This window comes from Polyodon spathula, chromosome 24 (assembly GCF_017654505.1).
Source record: "Polyodon spathula isolate WHYD16114869_AA chromosome 24, ASM1765450v1, whole genome shotgun sequence".
In the NCBI taxonomy this organism is placed as follows: Eukaryota; Metazoa; Chordata; class Actinopteri; order Acipenseriformes; family Polyodontidae; genus Polyodon; species Polyodon spathula.
This window is the reverse complement of record NC_054557.1, coordinates 21,139,238-21,156,234: the sequence shown is the minus strand read 5'-3', so window position 1 is coordinate 21,156,234 and position 16,997 is coordinate 21,139,238. Positions and strand designations below refer to the sequence as shown.

Here is a 16,997-nt window from a genome sequence, read left to right as displayed (position 1 = left end):
ATAAGCAGGAGCCTCGATTACCCCATTCTGTAATTCATTTTGCATATAGAAGGAAGACCTGGCTATCAGTTTTGTATGCAGCGTGGTTTAAAATAAAAACATTAAAGATCTTTTATGTTGAGCTAGTGAACCTTTAACATAAGGTGTGGTTACAATGGTAGCAAAAAGAAAAGCAATATAACTTTTCTGATGGTTTTAATCTATGAATCTTCTTTAGCACAAATAGAGCTGGTTGTTGAGGAACAGAAATATTCTGTGACTGCAGGACTTTCTAGGGTTTGAGACCCTAATGGGGTAAGAAGAGTCAACTGTGACCGCTGGAGCTGAAGCAAATAGAAATGCAGTGCAACCTAATAAAGTGTCTGATTGCCTAATTAATTATCCCTGTGAAATCTGTGCATTTTTTTCATATATCTAGAGAATCAGTTATCGGCTATTCGCTTTGGTTATTGAGAAGATGAGATTCTGGGGATGTAAGGGTTATTTGTTTTTCTGTCTTTTCTCAGCTGTATATAAAGGGAAGAAAAGCTCTTTTTGGAGCCTTGTTTTGGAGAGTAAGGAGCTGTGCTAAGCCATTAGAATCCTCTGAACCTGTTTTATGATAGGAGACAGACATCATGACAAAAGTTGTGTTATTTGTTCACCCAGTTGGGTATTGGGTGCACTGTTTCTTTTGTAAGCGGTTTAATAAAAGTGCTTGTGTCAAAGCATTTGGTTTTCTCTGTATACCCACTCCCACACCTCTGCCAAGCCAGCCTCTCACGTGCCCCATATACCTTTTTCTCAGGAATATGTGCAGTTGCATCCAGCCAATTCAGAAAATACCACTTTGTGAAAGATAAAAAGAGCTGGTTTGATGCTCAGAGCTACTGTCAAGAGAACCACACAGACCTGGCCACCATTGAAAGCCAGGAAGAAGCAAAAGAAATGTTACATATTTCAGCTGGTTTTACTGATGCCTGGATTGGCCTGTATTATGACAAAGAGAACTGGCAGTGGTCCAATGGAAACAATGTGAGCTACTACAACTGGCCATCCAAGCTCAGCTGCGCTAGTGTCAATTCAGATGGAGAGTGGGTGGACTCAGACTGTCATAATAATAGATATTATTTCATATGCTACAATGGTAAGGCAATATTTTTAATTCTGTTTTTTATTCATGCTCTCTTCGAAAACAGGCTCTATGTTTTTTTTTTTTTTGGAACACTTATTTTAGGAATGTAGATACCTAGAAATGGGCGGGGGGGGGGGGGGGGGGGGGGGGGGTAGGCACTTATTGTACAAATACACCTACATTCAGAAAATTATATCAGTTATGACTATTTTACGATGTATTCATTTTAACATAGCATTCTTATAAATGGGTTTAAAAACAATATTTCCATAAAATGTTCTTATGTTTAGCGTTAAGCACTGAACAGAGAGCACTCTGGTGATTTGAAAGGTCACATTGGTGCATACAGTGCTCCCTTTATAAGGTGGCTCTTTATACTGTGGAAGAAGTTAGAATGCATTTTGATCATGGCTCCCATTTGCCCCATAATGCCATTCCACCAGCACTTTCATTCTCGTTAGAAGGCGGAACACAAATAGCACACTCTTAGAACTGTGGCTTCCGACTCGAGCATTATAAAGGGGGAGCATTGTATTGTGAATTGAATGAGGAAGGCTACTCACTCCTGGCACTTGACATTTTCCTAACAAGCTCAAAGCATGTTACAAACAGATTTAGAGAAATTCAATCACAACGGCCATGTTACTATATAGAACGACAGTGACACAGCCTATTTGATCTGCTGTCTGTTACCTTTTCAGAAACCAGAGAGAGTTATAATCTGATTAAAGAACAGAAAACCTGGTATGAAGCTCAGCAGTACTGTAAAGCAAACTACACCGACCTCGTCAGTATAAAGAATAATGATGAAAATAAGAAAATAAAGGAGAAAGCAAATGGAACTGCTGTCTGGATTGGTCTGTTCAATAATCCCTGGAAGTGGTCGGATGGGGGGGGTAATTACACATTTCAGAACTGGTCAGAAAATCAACCTGACAATTATGAAGGCAAAGAGAAATGTGTGATGATTAAAAAAATTACACTTCAATTAAACGATGATCAATGCAGCAAAGCATACCCCTTCTTTTGCTATAACGGTAAGGATCCCTGTTTAATCTGTGTTCTTGTTTAGCTGGATGCTACAATGTGTCTCCCTTTGTTTGCTCTAATGGTAAGGATCCCTTAATGTTTTAATTTATGTAGGTCATTCTTTGCTTATTAAAACAAATACATTTATACTTTGAAAGTGAATGGTGGTTGAGGTGAAGTTATGTGATCAGTGAATTCAGGTGAGGGTTAATTTATTCATGGGGATTTATTATTGAACAACTGTTTCATCATAAAGTACAGCTGTGTTGCAATAAGAAGACAATGGGTCTCATTTTAAAGGTACATTTGTTTTTAGGAATGGGAATAAAACTAGTGATTTGCTACTAAGAAGAATTATTTAAAAGCATCTTCCTGTAACTACTCTGAACAAAAATATGAACGCAACATGCAACAATTTCAAAGATTTTACTGAGTTACAGTTCATATAAGGAAATCAGTCAATTGAAACAAATTCATTAGGCCCTAATCTATGGATTTCACATGACTGGGAATACTGATATGCATCTGTTGGTCACAGATACCTTAAAAAAAAGGTAGGGGCGTGGATCAGAAAACCAGTCAGTATCTGGTGTGACCACCATTTGCCTCATGCAGCGCGACACATCTCCTTCACATAGAGTAAATCAGGCTGTTGATTGTGGCCTGTGGAATGTTGTCCCACTCCTCTTCAATGGCTGTGTGAAGTTGCTGGATATTGGAGGGAACTGGAACACACTGTTGTACACGTTGGTCCAGAGCATCCCAAACATGCTCAGTAGGTGACATGTCTGGTGAGTATGCAGGCCATGGAAAAACTGGGACATTTTCAGCTTCCAGGAATTGTGTACAGATCCTTGTGACATGGGGCCGTGCATTATCATGCTGAAACATAAGGTGATGGTGGAGGATGAATGGCACAACAATGGGCCTCAGGATCTCATCATGGTATCTCTGTGCATTCAAATTGCCATCGATAAAATGCAATTGCGTTCGTTGTCCATAGCTTATGCCCATACCATAACCCCACCGCCACCGTGGGGCACTCTGTTCACAACGCTGACATCAGCAAACCGCTCGCCCACATGACGCCATACACACTGTCTGCCATCTGCACGGTACAGTTGAAACCGGGATTCATCCGTGAAGAGCACACTTCTCCAGCATGCCAGTGGCCATCGAAAGTGAGCCGCTGAAGTCGGTTACGACGCTGAACTGCAGTCAAGTCAAGACCCTGGTGAGGACGACAAGCATGCAGATGAGCTTCCCTGAGATGGTTTCTGACAGTTTGTGCAGAAATTCTTCGGTTTGTGCAAACCCACAGTTTCATCAGCTGTCCTAGTGGCTGGTCTCAGACGACCCCGCAGGTGAAGAAGCCGGATGTGGAGGTCCTGGGCTGGCGTGGTTACACGTGGTCTGCGGTTGTGAGGCTGGTTGGACGTACTGCCAAATTCTCTAAAACAACGTTGGAGGCGGTTTATGGTCGAAAAAATGAACATTCAATTCTCTGGCAACAGCTCTGGTAGACATTCCTGCAGTCAGCATGCCAATTGCACGCTCCCTCAAAACTTGAGACATCTGTGGCATTGTGTTCTGTGACAAAACTGCACTTTTTAGAGTGGCCTTTTATTGTCCCCAGCACAAGGTGTACCTGTGTAATGATCATGCTGTTTAATCAGCTTTTTGATATGCCATACCTGTCAGGTGGATGGATTATCTTGGCAAAGGAGAAGTGCTCACTAACAGGAATGTAAACAAATTTGTGCACAAAATTTGAGAGAAACAAGCTTTTTGTGTGTATGGAAAATTTCTGGGATCTTTATGAAACATGGGACCAACACTTTACATGTTGCGTTTATATTTCTGTTCAGTTGTTTCTTGCAAGTTTTATTTCTCTCAGAAAACCTGTTGTCCTAAATAAACAGAAGCAATATTGGGTCAAAGGGTCAGAGGTCAACGCCAAGGTCCCTGACACATTCATCACACACTTAACATCTCAAACCGGCTACGAGACTCAAGACTTCCACAAACGTTTTAGAATAAGTTGGCTTAAGATGAAAGTCAAATCTTTGCCTCAACCCTTTATTAGATCATTATTTATAAAAATGACACTTCATAATGTTAGTCTTGACAATCCAAAGAACATTATATATACATGGAATGCACTTATTTGTGGTCTGTAATCAATTAAACATTATTGTGTTTTTTTTGTTTTGTTTTTCAGAATCCTGTACAAACGCTTCCTGCACCAAATACCACTTTGAAGGAACTTTTATGAACTGGTCTGCAGCTCAGACATATTGTAGAGATAAATACGTAGACCTGGCTACTATCAACAGCCAAGAGGAAGCAAAGCAACTCTCAGATATGACAAATATTAGTGTCGATGCCTGGATCGGGATGTACCATGACGCCAAGGAGAACTGGCGGTGGTCCAATGGAGATGATGTCACCTACAATATGAGACGTGTCAAAAGCTTCTGTGCTACAATCAGTCCAGATGGACAATGGAACAGTTATGTCTGTCATAATAAAAAGCAGTTCATGTGTTATAATAATAATGGTACATTTTTTTTCCTGTTATGCTGTCTGTGATGCGACGTATAGACCCCAAACTAGTGAAACAGATTTCCAGGGCTGCTTAGGTAATTTCACATGTAAAAGGTGCATGTTTGTACAGGGCAGCATATAACTTGGTTCCTTCTTACGATAAACTAATATCATCAGCTGCACTCTGAAGAGGGCTCTGAAGAATACAGTAAGAGTTTGTCTAAGAGAAGCACTGTTCATGTTAAGATGTAGGGTCAGACATACTCAAGACTTCGAAATAATAACTACTGTACATTATATTATTTACAGATGCACACAGAGGCATCCGTGACGAACAACATTTATTCAATATACAGTATATATATATGTATATATATCCTGTGCAACACCCACTTGTTTAGCTCTACTTTTCAATCTAAATTGATTAGAAAAAGAAACGGTTTAAACGCATACATTTTCTTATAGAAAAAACAGTAATATTCTTTTATTAGCTAATACTAATAACTGTAACAGCAGGAGAGCCAAGACACCTCAGTAACGACATCCTATTTGATCTTCTGTTTGTTACCTTTTCAGAAACCAGTGAGAGATATATCCTGATTACAGAACTGAAAACCTGGTATGAAGCTCAGCAGTATTGTAGAAGAAACCACACTGATCTAGTCAGTATAAAGAATGAGGATGAAAATAATAAAATAAAGGAGAAAGCAAATGGAGCTGCTGTCTGGATCGGTCTGTTCAATAATCCCTGGAAGTGGTCGGATGGGGGGGGTAATTACACATTTCAGAACTGGTCAGAAAATCAACCTGACAATTATGAAGGCAAAGAGAAATGTGTGAAGATTCAAAACAACAGTAATACACTTCAGTTAAACGATGATCAATGCAGCAAAGCACACCCCTTCTTTTGCTATGACAGTAAGGATCCCTGTTTAATCTGTGTTAAGAACATAAGAACATAAGAAAGTTTACAAACGAGAGGAGGCCATTCGGCCCATCTTGCTCGTTTGGTTGTTAGTAGCTTATTGATCCCAAAATCTCATCAAGCAGCTTCTTGAAGGATCCCAGGGTGTCAGCTTCAACAACATTACTGGGGAGTTGATTCCAGACCCTCACAATTCTCTGTGTAAAAAAGTGCCTCCTATTTTCTGTTCTGAATGCCCCTTTGTCTAATCTCCATTTGTGACCCCTGGTCCTTGTTTCTTTTTTTCAGGCTGAAAAAGTCCCTTGGGTCGACACTGTCAATACCTTTTAGAATTTTGAATGCTTGAATTAGGTCGCCACGTAGTCGTCTTTGTTCAAGACTGAACAGATTCAATTCTTTTAGCCTGTCTGCATATGACATGCCTTTTAAGCATGGAATAATTCTGGTTGCTCTTCTTTGCACTCTTTCTAGAGCAGCAATATCTTTTTTATAGCGAGGTGACCAGAATTGCACACAATATTCAAGATGAGGTCTTACTAGTGCATTGTACAGTTTTAACATTACTTCCCTTGATTTAAATTCAACACTTTTCACAATGTATCCGAGCATCTTGTTAGCCTTTTTTATAGCTTCCCCACATTGTCTAGATGAAGACATTTCTGAGTCAACAAAAACTCCTAGGTCTTTTTCATAGATTCCTTCTCCAATTTCAGTATCTCCCATATGATATTTATAATGTACATTTTTATTTCCTGCATGCAGTACCTTACACTTTTCTCTATTAAATGTAATTTGCCATGTGTCTGCCCAGTTCTGAATCTTGTCTAGATCATTTTGAATGACCTTTGCTGCTGCAACAGTGTTTGCCACTCCTTCTACTTTTGTGTCATCTGCAAATTTAACAAGTTTGCTTACTATACCAGAATCTAAATCATTAATGTAGATTAGGAATAGCAGAGGACCTAATACTGATCCCTGTGGTACACCACTGGTTACCACACTCCATTCTGAGGTTTTTCCTCTAATCAGTACTTTCTGTTTTCTACATGTTAACCACTCCCTAATCCATGTACATGTGTTTCCTTGAATCCCAACTGCGTTCAGTTTGAGAATTAATCTTTTGTGCGGGACTTTGTCAAAAGCTTTCTGGAAATCTAAATAAACCATGTCATATGCTTTGCAATTATCCATTATCGATGTTGCATCCTCAAAAAAATCAAGCAAGTTAGTTAGACACGATCTCCCTTTCCTAAAACCATGTTGACTGTCTCCCAGGACCCTGTTACCATATAGGTAATTTTCCATTTTGGATCTTATTATAGTTTCCATAAGTTTGCATATAATAGAAGTCAGGCTTACTGGTCTGTAGTTACCTGGTTCAGTTTTGTTTCCCTTTTTGTGGATCGGTATTACGTTTGCAATTTTCCAGTCTGTCGGTACCACCCCTGTGTCAAGAGACTGCTGCATGATCTTGGTTAGCGGTTTGTAAATTACTTCTTTCATTTCTTTGAGTACTACTGGGAGGATCTCATCCGGCCCAGGGGATTTGTTTATTTTAAGAGCTCCTAGTCCCTTTAACACTTCTGCCTCAGTTATGCTAAAGTTATTTAAAACTGGATAGGAACTGGATGACATGTGGGGCATGTTGTCAGTATCTTCCTTTGTAAAAACTTGTGAAAAGTAATAATTTAATATATTTGCTATTTTTTTTTCTTCATCTACGATTTTGCCATTTGTATCTCTTAAACATTTAATCTCCTCTTTGAATGTTCTCTTGCTGTTGTAATATTGGAAAAACATTTTGGAATTGGTTTTAGCTCCCTTAGCAATGTTCATTTCTATTTCTCTCTTGGCCTTTCTAACTTCCTTTTTGACTTGCGTTTGCAGTTCCGTGTACTCTTTCTGTGTACTTTCTTTTTGGTCCTTTTTTAATGCTCTGTAAAGTGCCTTTTTTCGCTGAATATTTTTTTTAATTAATCTATTAAACCATTTTGGCAATTTAGTTTTACATTTAGATTTGTCTACTTTAGGGATGTAATTGTTTTGCGCCTCTAGTACTACATTTTTGAAGAACAACCATCCTTCTTCTGTGGGTGTTTTCTCTATTTTACTCCAATCTACTTCTGTTAGTCTCTGTTTCATACCTTCATAGTTTGCTTTTCTAAAATTGTAAACCTTAGCTTTAGTCATTACTTTTGGGGTTTTAAAAAAACACTTCAAATGAGACCATGTTGTGGTCTGAGTTTGCCAGTGGTTCTCTGACCTCTGTTTTAGTTATTCTATCTTCGTTATTTGAAAAGACTAAATCAAGGCATGCCTCCCCTCTAGTCGGTGCCTTGACAAATTGTGTTAGGAAGCAGTCATTTGTCATTTCCACCATTTCTATTTCATCCTTCGCGCTACCCACCGGGTTTTCCCATTTTATTTGGGGGAAGTTGAAATCCCCCATTAGTATGGCTTCTCCTTTGCTACACGCATTTCTAATGTCATTGTATAACAGATTATTTTGCTCACCGTCTGAATCTGGCGGTCTATAGCATGCTCCTATTATTATGCCTTTTGAATTTTTGTCTGTTATTCTGACCCATATTGATTCGTGTTTTATTTTCTTTGTCCAGGTTTAACACCTGGGCTTCAAGACTGTTTCTTATGTATAGCGCTACCCCTCCTCCTCTTCTGTCCTGCCTGTCTTTCCTATACAGTGTATACCCACAAATATTATATTCGTCCCCATCACTCTCAGACAACCAAGTTTCTGTAACACCTATCACATCATAGTTACCTGTTAGTGCAGTAGCTTCAAGTTCTAGAATTTTGTTTCTGATACTTCTAGCATTTAGATAAATACATTTAATGGTTGTCTTACCTGAGTTGTTGTTCTTGTTTTGATGCGGTCTCCCTTCTGTTTTTTTGTTGATTTCTCCCCCCTTCCTTTCTAGTTTAAATGCTTCTGAACCTGCTCGAGGATCTTTTCTCCAAGTAGACTGGTTCCCTTTTTATTTAAGTGCAGTCCATCCCATCTATACAGATAGTCCTCGTTGTAGAATGTGGTCCAATGATCAAGATAGGTGAAGCCTTCCCGTGTGCACCACGTCTTCAGCCATGCGTTTTGATTAATTATTTCCAGCTGTCCATATGGTCCTTTGCAAGGTGCCGGTAGTATACCAGAAAATACCACAGTTTTGGTTTTCTCTTTTAATTTCCTTCCTAGCTCTCTGAATTTGTTTTGCAGGGATTTTGGTCTGTCTCTTCCAATGTTGTTTGTACCGATGTGGACGACTACTACCGGGTCATCTCCTGTTCGTTCTAGGAGCCTGTCCACGTTCTCAGTGATGTGCTTGACCGAGGCTCCCGGAAGGCAGCACACTGTTGTAGTAAGGGGGTCCAAACTGCGAATTGAACTTGCTGTGTTTCTCAATATGGAGTCCCCAACAATCATGACCTCCCTTCTTTTTGCTGTCTGGTCACCACTGTCAATGGGGTCCTGGATGTTGTTCCTTTCATTCTCTTGTTGTTGGTTCTGCTCATCAAAATTCTGAAGTGACTCAAATTTGTTGGTTGTTTTGATTTCTGGTGGTTGTGTTTGACGAAGTTTCTTTTTTTCCTTGCTTCTGCCTACCTGAACCCAGCTGTTCTGACCTTCTATCTCCCTGGTGGCTTTCAGTCTGTTAGGGGTGATGCAGACTTCCATGAATTGTGGGTGTGCCAGTTCCTCAAGATCCTGTTGCTGTCTCACTTCTTCCAGCTCCATTTCTAGCATACTTACTAGTTTATGCAAATCAATGTCCTCTTGTAGTAATGTGATATAATGCAGTTCAAGTTATGCCACTTGAGGTCAGTAGCGCCCTACATACTTACCCTCTACCTAGGATACCGTGGGGTCGAGGAAGTCCTTAGAAAACACTAATGTGTAGGTTTCAACAGAGATTGTTCTAATAAAGACACTGTGATTAAAGTTATACTCTTGCATCTTGGATCTCGGGTTATTACATATGGCGACGAGGAAATCGGGCAACTTGTCTTAGGTCGTTGAAAACGGAGACAACGAAGGAGAAGAGACAAGTGTAGCTGCATAGCTTCGGCCCAACCTGCTAACGTTAGCGAGAGCGCTCACAGACAACGGAACATGGCTGCCACGGTAGGAACAACCGCGCCGTTTGATAGTCAACTACAGACATGGGAGGAATATTGCGAAGTGCTGTCGCATTTTTTTGAAGCAAATGAGATTGACAACCGCAATAAAAAAAGGGCGATTCTCTTAAGTTCGGTGGGAAGCCAAACATATAGTCTGATGAGAAATTTGTTAAGCCCAGATAAGCCAGGGGACAAATCGTTTGACGATTTAGTTGAACTGTTGAAAACGCACTACAACCCAAAGCCCAGCGAAATAGTTCAACGCTTTAAATTTAACTCGAGAAACAAACAGGCAAATGAGAGTGTGACTGAATATGTGGCAGTGCTACGAGAACTGGCTCAACATTGCAACTATGGAGATAGGCTAAAGGAAATGTTACGGGACAGGCTAGTCTGTGGTATAGACGATGATCGTATTCAGCGCAGGCTGTTAGCAGAAACCGAGTTAACATTTGAAAAAGCACTGAAACTTGCTCAGGCATTGGAGACAGCGAACAAAGACGTTCAGGATTTACAATGGCAAAGCAAAGGAAGCAATGGTGCTAACTGGAAACATGCTAGCCAGGCTACAGTGCAAAAGCTAAAAACGTGGAGGGAACCACGAACTGGCGGAACTATGAGGGCATGTTATAGATGCGGTGGTGAGCACATGGCGAATGACTGTCGTTTTCTTAAGGAAATGTGTCACAGATGCGGAAAAAAGGGGCACATCAGGAAAGCGTGCAGGGCGAACTCACCTGTGGAGAAAACCAAACCTAGAGGGGGAGGAAAACAAAAGCAGGGAAAAGTGGAAAAAAAACATGGGGCTCATCACATTAGCGAAAATCCTGAAACAGATGCAAGTGACGGTGAAGACGTGTTCATTATGAATAACGTAACAGAGACAAGCATTCCCAAGGTAGCGCCTATCACATTACAGTTAAAAGTGAACAAGTCGGATGTGCAATTTGAGGTTGACACGGGGTCCAGTGTTACAATTATGAATGAAACAGAGTACTCCAAACTAAGGAATGGGGCAAAAGTACCTGAGCTAAAGACATGTTCCCTGCATCTCAGAACCTATACAGGCGAAAGAGTGAAAACATTGGGTACTGCAAACTTAACTGTACAGTACAGAGAGACTGTTAAACAGCTGCCAGTAGTAGTAGTGTCTGGCAAAGGACCAAACCTACTGGGCCGCGGTTGGATTAAGGAGTTGGAATTAAACTGGGGCACTGTAAACCAGATAGGTAGAGACAAAACAACACTCCAGGATGTGTTGAAGAAACATGAGAATGTATTCAAAGAGGAATTGGGGACATTGCGAGGCCCACCGGCTAAAATATATGTTGACAAAGAGGCAACACCAAGGTTCTTTAAGCCAAGACCTGTGCCTTATGCTATGAAACCGAAGGTGGAGGCTGAGCTGGACCGCCTCTTGAGAGACAAAATAATTGAACCAGTGAAATTCTCTGAGTGGGCAGCTCCCATAGTCCCAGTGCTAAAGCCTGATAACTCTGTGAGGATTTGCGGAGATTACAAACTTACTGTAAATCGGGTATCCAAACTGGAACAGTATCCCATTCCCAGAATTGAAGATCTTTTTGCAAAGCTCTCAGGAGGGGCAAAATTCAACAAATTGGACATGAGTCATGCCTATCAACAGGTAATATTGGATGAGGAATCAAAAAAGTATGTAACTATAAACACACACAAAGGGTTATTTACTGTAAACCGTCTTCCATTCAGGGTTTCATCCAGTCCAGCTATCTTTCAGAGAATTATGGAGGGTTTGCTGCAGGGAATTCCCCATGTAGCCATTTACCTGGACGACATCATGGTGACGGGCAAGAATGATCAGGAGCACCTGCAGATGCTAAGCGAGGTACTTCAGAGAGTGGAGGAGGCAGGCCTACGGCTAAAGAGAAGGAAGTGTACCTTTCTGGGAAGTGAGGCTGAGTTTCTGGGTCACAAAGTGGATGCCACAGGACTACACCCACTTAAGAACAAGGTACAAGCTATCCAAAATGCACCTGCACCTACCAACATAACAGAGCTTAAGGCTTACTTAGGACTGTTGAACTATTATAACAGGTTTTTACCTAACCTGTCAACACTGTTGGCTCCACTGCACAAATTGTTGAGAAAAGACACAAAATGGCAATGGAAAAAAGAGCAGGAGGCTGCTTTTGAGAAATCTAAAAAGCTCATGCAATCCACAGATATACTTGTGCATTACGACAGTGAGAAAGAGCTGATTCTGTCCTGTGACGCCTCCCCCTACGGGATAGGCACAGTACTTTCACACCTCATGCCGGATGGGTGGGAGAGACCCATAGGTTTTATGTCAAGAACACTCACATCAGCTGAACGAAACTACTCTCAGCTTGATAAAGAGGGACTGGCTGTGATTTTCGGGGTGCAACGGTTTCACAAGTATCTCTATGGTAGAAAGTTCACCATATGCACAGATCATAAACCGCTTCTTTCACTCTTCAACGAAATGAAGGCTGTTCCACAGATGGTGTCACCGAGGATCCAGAGGTGGGCTGTGACACTGCGGGCGTATGAGTACGTGATAGTCTACAAGGCGGGTAAGGACCACGGCAACGCAGACGCCTTGAGTCGTGTGCCACTGCCGGACACTTCCCAATCCACAGGTCTGGAAGACAGGGTGCTGATGATGGAAGACATAGCGATGGTGACCGCAGAGGAGGTGAGAGTGTGGACAGGTAAAGATTCCATACTGTCTAGGGTGAGAGAGTACGTTTTAAGGGGGTGGCCACAGCAGGGGGAAGGAACAGATTTTACACCTTATTCTGCTAGGAAGACAGAATTGAGTGTGCAAGATGGTTGTGTCTTGTGGGGGGCACGTGTCATCATCCCACAGCGAGGACGACAGGCTGTGTTGGAACAGCTGCATCAGTGCCATCCAGGGGTTTCGCGCATGAAGGCTCTGGCCAGAAGTTATTTCTGGTGGCCCAAACTAGATGAGGAGATAGAGACACGGGTAAAGGCATGTAGCAAGTGTCAGGAACACCGGAAAGCACCAGCCACAGCCCCGCTACATCCCTGGGAGTGGCCAGACAGACCCTGGAAGCGATTACACCTAGATTATGCAGGACCATTTATGGGGCAGATGTTTTTGATACTCATAGATGCTCATTCCAAATGGATGGATGTTTACCCGGTAACTTCAGCAACATCAGCTGTTACAATTGACTGTTTGCGAAAAAGTTTTAGCAATCAGGGATTACCAGAAATGGTAGTTTCTGATAACGGCACCTGTTTTGTCAGCTCAGAGTTCAAGGAATTCATGAACAAAAATGGCATTGTCCATGTTACATCAGCCCCGTTTCATGCATCTTCCAACGGTCTCGCAGAACGAGCCGTTCAAATATTCAAGACGATGATGAAGAAAGCGGGAGAAGGAAGTATGTCAACTAAAGTGTCAAGGGTACTATTCAGCTATAGGTTAACACCTCTCACTACCACAGGACTCTCCCCAGCAGAGATGTTACTAGGGAGGAAACTTCGGTCTACGCTTGATTTAGTGCATCCCGATTTAAAGAGAAAAGTGGAACTTAAGCAGAACAAACAACACCACGACAAGAACACAAAGGGGAGGAGTTTTGGAGACGGAGACTCTGTGTTGACAAGAAACTTCAGTTACGGCCCCAAGTGGATACCAGGAGTCATTGCAACAGTGACTGGTCCTGTATCTTTCAAGGTAATGCTGGGAGATGGCAGGATAGTATGCAGACACATAGATCAGATCCTGTCTAGACAACAGGACAACACCATTGGGTCAGAGGATATTGTGCAGGACACACCTGCAGAGGTTCTACAACCACCAGCTAGAGTAACCATGCCAGATAAACTTGTTCCAAACAATGCGGACACTGTCTCAGAGCAGCTTGCTTTGAAACCAGAGGAACAAACTGGGAGTTCCCCAAAGGTGGGCAGGGACAATCAAAGCATGGCACAAGCTGTGAGTCGTTCCCAAAGAACTGTCAAAAAGCCTGGTTACCTGAAGGACTTTGACTTTTAAATAAAAAAATTAAAAAAAAATTGAAATTAAATGTTTATGTACAGTTAAGGATGGACTATTGTGTGTAGTTTTTGTTACAGCAATAGTTCAGAGGCATCTAGTGTATTAGCGTTACATTTTGTTTATAACTGTGTTTAAACTGTTTCCAAATTTTAGAGAAGCTGAAATCTAAGGGGGGGAGAATGTAGTAATGTGAATGTTTATGTATATAATGCAGTTCAAGATATGCCACTAGAGGTCAGTAGCGCCCTACATACGTACCCTCTACCTAGGATACCGTGGGGTCGAGGAAGTCCTTAGAAAACACTACTGTGTAGGTTTCAGCAGAGATTGTTCTAATAAAGACACTGTGATTAAAGTTATACTCTTGCATCTTGGATCTCGGGTTAAAGTTATTAAAGCAATTCAAGATTGCTTCTAAACTTCTCTGTACTTTTCCATGCCTGTACTTCTCCCACTCGGTTGTTAACTTACAAGCTGACATTACCATTTGTAATTTGAGCAGGACAGGGCATAGCCAATTTAATTTAATTAAAACAAGTTTGCAGTTCATGATAACCTCTGAAAACTTTTTTTTTTTAAAACCAATTTATTCTCATTTTTTTTCAAAGCACTGTTTAAACTAATAGAACTCTTAAAAAAAAAAAAAAAACCCTTAAGTTCAACGAATAAGGCTCTATTTTGTTAGTTTTAGATAAGACAGCGACTTCCTGTGCTTTCAGATGGCAAGAAGCTGTTCCTTGTGAAGCAGAATAAAACCTGGGTGGAAGCCATTGAGTACTGCAGAGCCAACCACACTGACCTGGTCAGCATCGAGTCAGAGCAGGAGCTCAATAGGGTTTACCAAGAGGCTAACAAAGCCAGCTCTTCACATGTCTGGCTCGGGCTCCTGCAGAGCTGTACTTTTGGCTTCTGGTACTGGGTGGACGGAGCCCAATCCTGTTATGATAACTGGGCTCCAGAACCCCGATGCCAGGCTGAGTGTAATCCGTGTGGAGTCATGACTGCAAGAAATGGGTCAAAATGGATTAAAAAACCCTGCACTGAGCAATTCAACTTCATCTGCTACAATGGTAAACTGTCTGGTTTTGTATTTTGTTTCTATTAGATACAAAATGATAAAAAGGTGCATTGAATGCTTGTGAAAGGTGAAGAACAATGTGTGGTGCAATGCTGAGGGATATTCCAGCACTCACTGTGTTAGAGCTGGTGGTCTTTAGCTGGTCAGGAGACTTGGTGCTGGTTAAGCTGGCCCAAGAAACAATAGATTGGAACTTTACCATGATATTTTAAAGTCAATAGTTTTCTAGATTTCTAAATGTATCTGTTCACTGTAACACTTATTCTGGGATTTTACAAGGCTGGTAAATATTTGTTCCGATTCCTCTAGCTGGTCATCATCGAACATGTATTGTGTTTGGCCAGGCACCGTTTCATGAGGTTCCGTGACTTGGCTAAAGGGCGGCTCTAATTGTACCTACAGTATTGCTCACAGGCTCACAGTGTATTCAGTATGTGTACACATGTCAAAAACAAGATAAATAGCAACAACACAGATGTACATTTCTGATTAAAAAAAACTGTAGTTTGCAACTAGTTTATTGATGTCTATTTAACACAAGAGTGTTCTAGTATAGATAGATATCTGCTTGTTTAATAAATCTCACGGCTAGAGATGGAATTATTGTAAATGATCCAGAACCAGTTGCAGTTACTGCTATGAAAACTTGCCTTCTATAATGCTTGTGCAGGAGTGTTGGTGGTGGTTCTCTTTGATGCAATCAGTGTTTAGTTTTCATGAAGTCTTGTTTCTCCCCCAGGTACAACTGGCTCTTGAAGGCTTTCAGTGCTACAGCTTCTGCAGCAGAATCAGTTTCTAACTGTCAGGCTACCTGCGATTGCTTCATGGGGGCGACTGGCTTATTTTCTTTGGGTTTGGACTAATATGTTTAATGCATTTTGTTAAAATGATGATGACTAAGGCTTTTATAGATGCACTTCATGGCAAATGTGTTCTTTTGCTGTATTTTACTTTAATGGCTGGTTTAACACCCTTTGATTGACATTTATTTGGGCTACCTTATCTAAGGTAACATTACTGTAGGCAGCTTATTAGATTTAACACCAGTTTTTAGTTTTCCCAGAGTTTTTCCAAGCAGCACTGGGAAGCAGCCACTCAATATGCTGTACTCTCTGCATGGTGGTAAGTTATATGGGTTCCACCTGAGTGAAAAATTAAATCAGGAAAACTTAATAAATCTGCAGGAAAACCAAGTTGTTCCAGAACAGGGGTGGTCAAAACTCCAGGTCTTTGTTCCAACACTGTACTAAATTGTTAAATAGAACCAATTAAACCTCCATCCAGACCCTAAAGTAGTTAATGATATCATTGTACCAGTTAAACCTGAGATGGACTGGCCCTCCAGGACTGTGATTGGTCACCCCTGTTCCAGAACCTTTCTTCAAATGTATGTTTTTATCAGTTGTCTCTGAATTGATTGCTTTCTTTGAGTTTTAAGCAGTGCTGGAAAGTAACACAATGCATGTCACTTGATTGCAGTAGGGGTACATTTTACAGTAGCTTGTAACAGCAGACAGGAGACTAAATATGGTAACATTACATTTTATGTGAGCAAATAACAGTTACCTTTAGTGACATTTTTTCTTTAAAAAAAGGACTACAGCTAAAGCATAACTTGGATATTAGGAAGCATTTCAACAGTGCGAGTCACACCATGTCACATTAACATACTTTTTATATCATCCTGCTATAAAATGATGCAGAGGAGGGAGGGAGTGGGATCGATAGCTGGTTCTTCAAAGAATATTTTGAGCTGTAGCAAACCTAAAACAAGTAGCTCTGTAAAGAGTAAAGCGTGCCTGAGAAGTAACTATTTGTAAACGGAACTGTAAATAGTTACATTTTTTTTCTAATTACTGTAAAGCATTGCGTTACTGCTTTTAAGTTAAGCATAGCCTGTGATACAATGTAAAAGAACGTTTTATTTTATTTATTTTTTTTTTTTTTAATATGATTTAAGTTATTATATTGAATATCTCTTAATATACTATTGTCTTTGGTGTTTGGTATCGTAAAAGCATTGAATAAACAGTTGACTTTATTTACCTACATGAAATAATGGATGTACAGTATTGACCTTGTTAAATGTCGTCGTCCCTTAGGGTGACTCAACTTGTGTGGTGTACAGAAACTGGGC

At 40.8% G+C, this 16,997-nt stretch overlaps 1 protein-coding gene across 1 annotated transcript; it reads left to right on the top strand.

Moving 5' to 3' along the window:
• Positions 1 to 457: 457 nt before the first annotated feature.
• LOC121298600 (macrophage mannose receptor 1-like) lies at positions 458 to 16,917 on the top strand. The gene is made up of 7 exons (XM_041225727.1): positions 458 to 473; positions 752 to 1,126; positions 1,816 to 2,151; positions 4,365 to 4,703; positions 5,267 to 5,608; positions 14,502 to 14,852; positions 15,600 to 16,917. Exons 1-7 carry the CDS (start codon positions 458 to 460, stop codon positions 15,614 to 15,616), a joined length of 1,776 nt encoding a protein of 591 aa, XP_041081661.1. The 3' UTR covers positions 15,617 to 16,917.
• Positions 16,918 to 16,997: the final 80 nt, after the last annotated feature.